The sequence below is a fragment of the Paramacrobiotus metropolitanus genome, unplaced genomic scaffold, assembly GCF_019649055.1.
Source record: "Paramacrobiotus metropolitanus isolate TYO unplaced genomic scaffold, Prichtersi_v1.0 Parri_scaffold0000057, whole genome shotgun sequence".
In the NCBI taxonomy this organism is placed as follows: domain Eukaryota; kingdom Metazoa; phylum Tardigrada; class Eutardigrada; order Parachela; family Macrobiotidae; genus Paramacrobiotus; species Paramacrobiotus metropolitanus.
This window is the reverse complement of record NW_026570277.1, coordinates 587,534-598,010: the sequence shown is the minus strand read 5'-3', so window position 1 is coordinate 598,010 and position 10,477 is coordinate 587,534. Positions and strand designations below refer to the sequence as shown.

The 10,477-nt window shown below is 43.8% G+C and overlaps 2 protein-coding genes across 2 annotated transcripts; both read left to right on the top strand.

Annotated features, from left to right (window-relative positions):
- Positions 1 to 1,227: 1,227 nt before the first annotated feature.
- LOC129592948 (uncharacterized) lies at positions 1,228 to 5,018 on the top strand. Its single transcript, XM_055489105.1, has 5 exons — positions 1,228 to 1,572; positions 1,825 to 2,390; positions 2,468 to 2,705; positions 3,028 to 3,314; positions 3,911 to 5,018. Exons 1-5 carry the CDS (start codon positions 1,360 to 1,362, stop codon positions 4,599 to 4,601), a joined length of 1,995 nt encoding a protein of 664 aa, XP_055345080.1. The 5' UTR covers positions 1,228 to 1,359; the 3' UTR covers positions 4,602 to 5,018.
- Positions 5,019 to 5,599: 581 nt separating this feature from the next.
- LOC129592942 (uncharacterized) lies at positions 5,600 to 10,017 on the top strand. Its single transcript, XM_055489102.1, has 5 exons — positions 5,600 to 6,040; positions 6,310 to 6,872; positions 7,422 to 7,710; positions 8,082 to 8,371; positions 9,210 to 10,017. Exons 1-5 carry the CDS (start codon positions 5,846 to 5,848, stop codon positions 9,727 to 9,729), a joined length of 1,857 nt encoding a protein of 618 aa, XP_055345077.1. The 5' UTR covers positions 5,600 to 5,845; the 3' UTR covers positions 9,730 to 10,017.
- Positions 10,018 to 10,477: the final 460 nt, after the last annotated feature.

The window sequence follows — 10,477 nt, the reverse complement described above, 5'->3', positions numbered from 1 at the left end:
AAACGTTGAATGCGGTACGGAGGCGTTGATATGATACAAACAGCACAACGATCGGCGCTTGATAACATAGCTGCAAAGGGGCCAACACCGCCAGCACGTACTTCATAATTATCGGCACTCCTTCAACATGAGTGCTGTTACTGATGCGAGAGATATTCGTAACATTATCTGCAGATGCGTTCAACATCTTTCCGTTGAATAGAAGATGTCCGTACTGCGCTTCAGCGAAATTCAAAACACAAATTTACTGATACTCTGTGCCACGCCGGGAATGGGTTTGGTAACGGCCAGTAGTTACCCAATTAGGCGATTCCCTAGACTGACGATCTAAAGTGGGCAGGAGCAAACAGTACACAGGGCAGCGTTTGAGAGCGGTAACCGGAAATAAATTGTTCTCTCGAAGAGTTAGTGAAGTATATTTAATTACAGCGGAAGCAGCATCTGGGTTTTTATTTCTGTCTTGGTAGCGACACAAAAAGAGCTTGAGGACAGGCGCTTCTACGGATAAATGGGTGCATTTCTAAGTGGCTTGCGTAATTCGATGTGTCTTCCCGTTTTATGTTCATGCCAAAGCAGATTAAAGTGGTTGCCTATATCAGCATTCCGTTAAATAACGCGTTTTATTGCTGTTTGACCTTGAGTTTAAATTTGTAACATTAGACAGTCTTCATAATTATCAGTTTCGCCGTGAATTTTTCACAGACTCTTCCATACAGTTTCCGACTTCCTCTGAACAGCTTCCAGCAAAGAGCAGCAATGAATTGCGCTTCCACTGCTTCACTTGTCCAGCTACAACTTATGCCACGTGCTCAACGTTTTAAACCTTAATTTTACTGGGAAAATATCGGCATAGAAAAACAGACTGCAATACCATTAACATTGTATTTTCCAGTTTAATTGTATTCAGTTACAATTTAGAGAAAACAGTTAGTTAGCATTATAAAGCATTACACTCAACCAACAGAAAGCAGGCTTGGGATTTCTAGGAACAGAGGACAATTGATCTAAATTTTCTCCTGGTGGAGCTGTTCCCATCAACATTGTTAATTTGTGTGAGTGGTGTATCAGTTGCGCTCTTGCCAGATTTTCGCGCAGATTACACGGAACCATGAAAGAACTGCTTCGACGTCAGAAGGTGTCATGCAAGTCGGATAATGAGGATTTATAACGGGGACTGCGTAGTGATTCGTGTGATCGATTGCAGTCCCTTATAGTTTCGCATGACACTAAGCAGAGCACTCGGGCTCACGCATATCATATCACAGATTAAACCTCTTCTGGAAACGGTTTATCTTGGAATCTGCGTTATGGCTCCTCGACCTCGGTGAACATTCTGCTAGCAAATTTTACCTGTTGGCAATGGCAAATATTAAGAAAGCTGTATGCGCTTTTCTGAACAAAAGGTCAGCATGGGTTTATCAGGAGATGCTGATGGAGGCTGTTATTGTGCTGTGGTTCAGCAGCCAAATAGCTATGAAAATGGGCTCCCGTTTCTTGCCGGAATGGCAGGATAGCCGAGTGAATCGGAATGCTGTGACTGATTTGGATCAACTGATTCACTTCTTCGGATACGTAAGTTCGGATACGCACAAGTATTCTAAAGAAATGAAGCTTTCGGCCGCTAAAAGATTAATGCCTTATTGCAATGCTAACTACATATGTTCAGATGAGCAACTGTTTTCAGATTTCTTACAAAATGCTCATAGATCCGCAGTGACTAGGCAGTTGCACATACGAGTATTTCAACGTATAATACTATATAATATTAGTTTCTGTTATTTTGCATGAAATGTTCTAATTATGCATTAGATAGCAATTTTTCAGAATGTCAGCGGATGCTTGTGGGATCGTATCGCAGCGCCATGGAATAACCCGAGAATGTCCAAATTGCTAGATGATTGTGCAATCAGTCCAGCTATGGAGACGGAGGCGACCTTTGGCTACACCGGTACATTTCTAACGCTAGCAATGACCTACATTGTCGCCGCCTCCATTGTATGCTCCGCCTTTATTAACCGTCACTGGAGCTTGCCCTCAACCCAACAGCATTTTTCCTGCTGCAAGAAAATCTCGATGTTTTTCGGATTCGGTGTCTCTACAGATGATTACATGGCGGAGTGTTTCTACTGCAGCGCCTCTTGGATTATCGATTCTATTTTTCTCTGGGTTTCTTCGCTTTTCCTCGGCGTTTTATGGCTAGTTATCGTCGTTTTGCCTGTGGTGATTATGGCAGGATGCGTGGTTACTGCGATAATTGTGTTATGCGGGGAAGTGGCTGTGTTTCCCTGTTGTATTACTACGAGCTGCGTTTTATCTGTTCATTGTACGGGGCGACTCTGGGGATTTTGGATGAACGAGACGTATTTGTCCTATATTATTCGAACACTAAGGTGCACCGAGGAAAAATATTGTTGCATGACTTTTGCAACATTTCGTAGAGACACATGATGTTGTTGATTTGAATTAGGGATACATGTGGAGTGCAGCTCCTTCTCGATCGATCGGGACGCGGTAAGAAAACGCAACTGCGTCTTCCGTCGGCGCCCCGCAAACAGTACCTGCTGCGAATGTGTGTGCTGACTGCCGGAAGCACCGCAGTCGCATACAACGTTTGCTACAAGCTGTTTCTCAGTTTTCCGCACCTTGGCTATCGACGTTTTGATGCCGTTGAACTGAACGACTGCTGCGATGATTCCAATGCAAAGGTAAGTAGTCGTACCGTAAAATAGGTAATAATTGTTTACAGTACTAGGCCAATAATTACTGACTGACAATGACAATGAAGTGAATAGAACACACTACTTACGAACTACCGCATCGCACATTCCGATTGAAGCACATGGAAGGTATTCACGCCCCACTGTGGCAAATTCGAATTTGACAGCGATTAATTTCTTTATGCTCTCAAAAGAAGCGTAAAGACCCACAGTGTACTCCATTCAGCCTATACTTGCAGTGCACACTGTACAGTGATGCTATACAGTGCCGGTCTTCGAAATTCTAATCTTAACAATTTACGCGTTCTAGGGACTGGAGCATATTCCGGCTATCGTGTCCTACTGGGTAGATTCGAAAGCGTTTACTGCGGGTCACGTGGATGGCTTGCTTGAACTGTCACCTTTTGCGCGAACCACGGGACTGACCTTTCTGTTCTGGAGTGCAACGCTCTCGATTGTCAGTTGTCTAATATCTGGATGTATGGTGCTCCGCTGGATCGGGTTTTTACTGTTCTGGACGCCAATTAGCTGCTTTGTCGTTTGCAAAACCAAGTGTTACTCGCTTTTCGGTTTGAAGAAAGCAAAACTGGATGTACCGTAAGTAATAGGCAGCTAGTATAGAAGTAAATGAAGACAGCTGGGACAACCGATGGGGTGCTAACGTGAAATAAACTGTTTGCGTTATGAGAATAACTTCCTTAGACTCTTCTACATAAGTTCCTTCTGATGTGATCAGAGGGAACCCTTCTCGTGTAGAAGTCGCCGCTGAATTCTTCTCTTGTTGCGCTACGATTTGCTCCTTTTTGTACTAGACAGGTTGACAAATATCAGATGGCAGTTCCGACATAACCATCAAATAATTTTCTTGCTGTGAACAAACGGAACTTAGCCCTTCGGAAGCTTGGCTGTTTATAACAGTCCGGTTGAACTAATCGGCAGTCGAACTCGCGATATGTTAAGCAAAGCAGAATAAGCAACAGAGAAATGCAACTTGAAAAATAATGCAAGGCGGGAATCCCCAAGCTAGCCGGTTGGGAAAACATATCGCATAAGTTCGCATTACGTGTGTAATCATCAATTCAATTAAGGTTTTTTTCAGAACTGCAAAAAGCAAATAGTCAATAGTATATGAGGATAACTCAGCAGTTAAAATATTATTATCTGGTAATACGCGAACCGGTTTTCTTTTTTAGGGATCGACCAATCGACTGGCTGGATGAAGCTGAACGGTCCTATGATGCCGAGGCGCAACGCCACGAAGCCCAAGCTTTCCTGCAAATATCCGATAATTCGGCGGATGCATCGTATAGAGAACATTATGCACACGTTGACTGTTGCGAAGCGTGCGCTGCATGGATGACCGCCAATTACGCAGCGGACCTTACCGGTCCGGTGGATATCTCGGTGCTCCGCGGCCGCCGGCTAGTGTGCTATGTATGTCGGGTGCTGCGGCTTCCGCCTGACATCCTCGAACTGGATATGCCCTGCGCCTGCAATAACATGACCAAGATCGTTTGCGTGAGCTTTGTTGGACTAAAAGAACTGCTGTTCTGGACGCTGCTGCCGCTGCCGGTATCGCAGTGTGTGGTGCCCGAAAGCTGGCAATTACCTATCCTGTTGACAATTCTGACCACCTACACGGCATTTATATTCGGACAGTACTGGGAGTCCCTGCGGGACTGGTGGCGGCACAAAGTAGAGGAAAAATTAGAGGACAAGATATTGTGGGAACGGGTACACAACCTGTGGCAAGCGATCTTCAAACCGGGTTCTGCTAATTATATGATGCAAGGAAGAGATCCGCGAACGATTTTTGTGATGTATGAGTGCAGAACGGTGGTATCGGAACTGCAGAAAAACGCGCCAGCACCTACCGCCGTATAATTTGGTTTGCCGTATTTGTGCAAGACTGCTAACCTTGCACATTTTTGAAAGAGTTTTCATCCGTTTGCTACACTGTTTGCGTCATGATGCCGCTTTATTCACTTTTTGCGGCAGTAGTAAAATAATTTACAAGCCAGCACCAACTAGTAACTACCATTTTCAGGCTTAAGTTTCTTTATATACTGTACACATTTATTATTCATTAGTAATACGTAATTAAGTATCACATTCGCTAGGTAGATGTCGTGTTGGACTGTTTGTTGTCGGCCTAACAACTATTGTTTTGCTTCTTAAATTTTCCGGTCGTACTTGTTGTTATTCTTCATGCTAGCTCACTACGGTGCACATGACTTACATTTAGCATATTATAATACAGTACTTACCTGTTAAAGTATTGTACTGACATACTTCACAGAACACAGAAGCACTCGCTTGTACTAGTATTGTTTTATGCATTAAAAATTTGAAGTTTTGTACTACATTTTTTGTGGAAAGAGAGGTCGTTTTCTGGCTGTTTTGAGGAATGCGGGAAACCACCATAGATAGGGCAGTTCGTGAACACCGACGCAAACATTTATTAAAAGGCGTTTTTTTCGAACGTTTAAAAAATTTCGAATCAAATGACAGACCGAGGTGTTCCTAATAGAACACTCGAGCAGCTGCTTGCAAAATACAATTTACCCGTGAATATCGATTATCGATCGTCTTGACGTACAACGCCATATCGAAACACACGGGATACGCTGTTATAATTCACACAGAGAACCATTGGGTTCCACGGAACAGTTAACTGGCAATGTACGTTTGTGCCGGTGGTCTTCAGCTTCGTAAATCAAATCTCATACTCCAATCGAGTCAGATCGGTAGCAGGTAGACAGTCGCGTCACAATCGCGATCAATTTATGGATTCGCAACTGGCGTCTTTCCCCAATCCGAAAGCGGCACTGATATAATGAGAATGATGTGCTCTAAGTGTGCTCGTACACAGATATGTTGCCGGGGATGAGCAATACTGGTTTATTTATGGGTTTTTGGAGGGCAATAATCGTTCGTGACTGGGACGCCCCCATTTTCCTAAACAAACCGCCGCACTGTCTCAGAGCACCAGCGGGAGCGTCTTAACTCAATCAGTTTAACCGTGTTACGGTTGATCGCCCAAGTTTGTGTCGCTAAAACTGTTTCTTAGAGGAATATCAGTCCTTTAAACTCTGGCGATATTACCGAAGGATTTCCGCAAATACACAATGGCGCTGAGAAATCCGTTGAAGCATTCCTTTCCCATTTACCAAGAAATCGCGCTGGAAGCCATCTTGGTTTTGTGGCTGGCCCTGCAGATATCCATGAAACTTGGATCACGACTCTTTCCAGAGTGGCAGACCAGATGCGACTGTCCAGATACGGCATCGGAAATTGACTGGCTTCTGAAGAAATTTGGATACGTAAGTACCGTTCAAACGTTAGCCAGCTCAGTCTTCCAACTTTAGACTAAACCCACTGACTATCGTATGAGTCATAACAGTCGCTACTCGAAACTCGGACGGCCGATTTGTAGAAGAAAAATCAATAAAAGTGCGCCTTGATGCGCTGCATTTATATAGTTTTATATCCTTCTGAACATTCCTGTTCCTGTTAAGGCCGGATATCTTTTTTTCCTGAAAATGTCTGCTTTTTCGAAGGCCAGGTTAATTAAACAGTAATCTTTTAACAGAACATAAACCACGGTATTTGGGGCCTTGTGGTACAACCCTGGAAAGTCTTTAGCGGAAGCACCAATTGTACCGATCAGAGCGCCACCGCAGTGCCTTGGTTCACCGGATATCGTGGCGCCTATGTAATGTGGATTTGCACAATAGTTTTGGGTATATCGCTGCTGGCATCCCTGTTCGTTAACCGCCACTGGACCCCGCCCCTTCGTTTTCAGCACCCTCGGACGTGTTTTGTGCTGACAGGCCGGATACTGGCGTACAATGTGGAGTATCGGCGGGATTTCTTCCATTTGTGGGGCTGTCGGTTAAAACGAATTATGATCTACTGCGCCTTCTTCGAGCTTAATGTGTATTGGATGTTTATGCGTTTACTTCTCGTGGGTGTGACAGCCCTTCCCGTTATGGTGGTAGCAACCGTTCTGCTGCGCTTGGCGACGCACGGGGATGTTGTTGTGTTTCCGTGTTGTGTGGGGATCTTATGTGCGCTGATGGTATACAGTACCGGACGACTTTGGAGACTGTGGATGAAAAACAGTTATGCCACATGGATTCGCAGTGCACTGTGGTAAATTAGTGTTTAACCGGCAGAAATTTGCCTCGGAAATGTTTGACCCTTTTTTGACCTATCGCCATTGCCAGAATCATATAATAGCAACCATGTCAGAAAGCGTACACAGAGATTCTGTGTAGGATGGCTTATTTTCAGGTCAATCTGTGATCTTGCCAATTCTACCATACTAAAATGTTAACTACAAAGTTGGTTTTTATGCAAAAGCACTTTCGGCAACGCCGTAGGAGTAAAATATCAGCAAAGTCAATTGAAATAATCTGCCAGAGTGCGCGTGAGGGAAGTGCCAAAACGATGTGGACAGCACCTCATCCAGTTTCTAAACTTAAAGATTGAAAAAAGTAAATAAAAATAAATTAAAATAAAAATATACCAAACTGCGAGTGCGGTCAGTATTCGCCGGTGCACTGTCACAAGTGTCCGCCGCGGGGAACATTACTGCTGGCGGTGGGAGAGGGGCAGCAGGGTCTGTCGGTAATATAAAGCATATTAACGGCACATACGCGAAGCCAATATTTTGGACATTTTTAATTATTCTTTGCATAGGAATCGGTGGAATGCGACAAAATCACCATGCAAAAAATCTAACGATGACTTACCGGAACCGCCAAAGAACCGACCGGCAGCGGAAGCTAACGGTTCTCGACCGCCCCGGAAAGATCTGTTCCTGGCATCAGTGACACTTATTCTAGGCTGGTTGATCGTAATGTTTCATGTCTGGCAGCTCTTGGCACTGTTCGGGGAACTCAGTTCGGGAGGCGAAGAGCTAAGTTCGGAAGAACCAAATTCGGGAAGTGGGACAGCTCGCGCTGAGAGTTACGTTAACTCTACAACGGTACAACACAATACAATAACTATCAGCATCTGTCGGTCTAATTAAGTGAATCACCATCTCAGCAATCGAAAGTATGCCTTGATGGGATACACTGACGTCATTTTTACTACATCACAAATCTGTGCAGTGAATTCACAAAAAGAGGATAAAACACGAGTGGGGTTTGGTAATTGTGAACTTTGTTGGCACGTTTTATAATAAGTAAAGCAGAAACATTCTGATGAGAAAACAAGCAAGCGAATAGTAAGACTTTCAGTATGGTTGCTTTTCGGTTTCTTCGGTCAAGATGAATTGGTCAACATGCAGCCACTCAATGTCTCGAACAGTTGATCATTCTCTAAAGCCTAAACACTAATATTTTAGTATTTTAGGATCCAACTGGTTCCACGACAGTTCGTCGTAAACGTATTGTGGGCATAGTGACCGTAGACGCAAATGGATGCGCGAACGATTTCTGGCCCTCCTATTGGCCGGCTCCAGAAGGCAGTGTTATTGAATTTCTTTTCCCGCTGTACTGCTTACAGATGCTTCTTCCAATCGCATACCGCTCCAGCGAATACACAGCGAAACTGATACTGTTTGCCCATCGGTTCTGTGGTTTTGGTGCGGGCCATGTGATCGGCAACCTGTCCTTCAGAACGGAGGGACGTGCTTTATTGCGGTAAGCGGATTTAAGGGTTTTTCGGTTAAACGGACTTCTGCTGGGTATTTTGAATTTCAAATATGGGAAAACTGGTTCTTGGCAATTGCCGAGAAAAACCTCATTGCTGAATAGTAACGTCGATTGTATTTGGCAGACCTATGTGCCGCTCCAGGAAGACTGTAACCTTTACGTAGGCGTGATAGTGAAATCGGATTTTAGTCTATTAGCACAGCTCGAAAGCAGTTAGAATAGCTCGTCGGTATTGCTAGCTCGTACACGGTACAGTTGATAGCGCGTAAGTCGTTGGCTCGTAGAATGTTAGTTTACAATAATTGAACACACCTTTTTTTTAAACGAGTACACGAATCATAGTAAAATCAGATAATTACAGTAGTTGGTTTATTTTCCATCCACAGGATTAGATATGCTTCATCCGCTATAATACGTGCAATTGGTGCAAATGCTTAGTCAGAAATTGAGAACGTAACCTACTCCCGTCACATTTATCGCACAGCACACAGTCAAGTCTTTTTGTACCCGTATACGTTTCATAAACTGGCCCTCGGTTGCATACCGTTGGGGAAGACCGCGCGATTTAAACCGCGATCGCGTACGTTTTTGTATCTAGTCTCGAGTTTAATTTCACTGTGCTTTTGCTATAAAAACTTGTCAAGGCTCTGCACAGTTATCAAGCTGAGTTTGATGATTGAGGTTTTTATATCAATACTAAAAACAACCATTTTTCACAGTTTCGCTGTGTTTAGATATTAAGATACGTGAGTTATCAATTTCCAAACACGTGTAAATACAATATATTTTCAAAAACCGAAGTACCCGTGTTAAAATATTTTTGTAGAACGTATTACGGATCTCTGAAGGCCGCTTTTCACGGTAGAAAGCATCGGATAATGCCAGTAAATGATAATGACGAAGACAACTTCGAAGAACCGCTGGATGCGGTAGATTACTGGAATATCCTAATGGACGGCAAAATTGTCATGGACTTTGACCATCCACCCACGGACGACATCCGCTGTGCATGCACTGAATGGACACAGATACAGGCTGTGGTACTGGTCAGTGTGCGGCATGTGGCTTTCTGGTTTCTCCTTCCATTACCGGCCGCGGAGTTATTCCTGCCGGATGGATTACAACTGCCCTGTCTGATGCTGCTGTTGAGTGGCTACACGGTGTGGTTGGTGTCACAGTGGCTGGTGTCAGCGTGGGATCAATTCTGCCACTGGATGAAGACGTGGTTTCAGGATTATTGCATATTTTGTGGAGTGCGAATGGGGATGTCGCACGTGTTCGCTTGGGCAAGTGCTGTCCTAATGGATCGTTGCACCCACTGGGCGGTTGAATATACGCGTTCCTGATGGATCACTAAGAAGTGTTACACCCAATATGAGTGCTGAAAGCTATCTTTGCACCTTTCATATGGCATTCTGTCTACTGTACCGTCAGATTTTCAACGAAATAATGCTTGCTTTTCGTTCACATACACACATTGTGTGTGATGCCTTCGTGAACCGTTATTGGTTGTAATAAGTTGGTTTCGAGAAGCATCGTGTTTTCTTTGGTTTATTGGTCGGGTTTACTCTGTAATTGTTAATTGTCGTACTTCATATCCAGTCAACTTGAACTATCTCTGCTACTTTCAGTTCTCTTGATATATTATATTATGTATTCGAGGGCTTGTCGGCTTACACAATGGCGACCGGACTACGTTGACCGTCACGCGGATCGCACTGATCCAACACAAACCCATACCGCTGATTATTGCATATACTACTCTATATCTGCATTTATTAATATTTGTCTTATAAATACAGAAACATTGAATATGTACCAAACCTGTACCATAAGGTTTGTCTTCATGTAATGTGCAACCATTAGCTGGAATCCAGGTGTTCCTTCAGCTTATATTCTTGGTTTTGGTATGTCGTGCAAATCCGAGATGAAAATGGTTAATCGATACACATTGCTACTCCTGTATGTGCAGTACGATGCACCTAAAAGGCGGCCTTGGTTATTTACACACGTAGGTATACTGCCATTATGTAATGCCGGTAAAATCAAGAGAATTTGAAAGCAGCCGTTGCCAGATAGGAGGAGATCGTATTG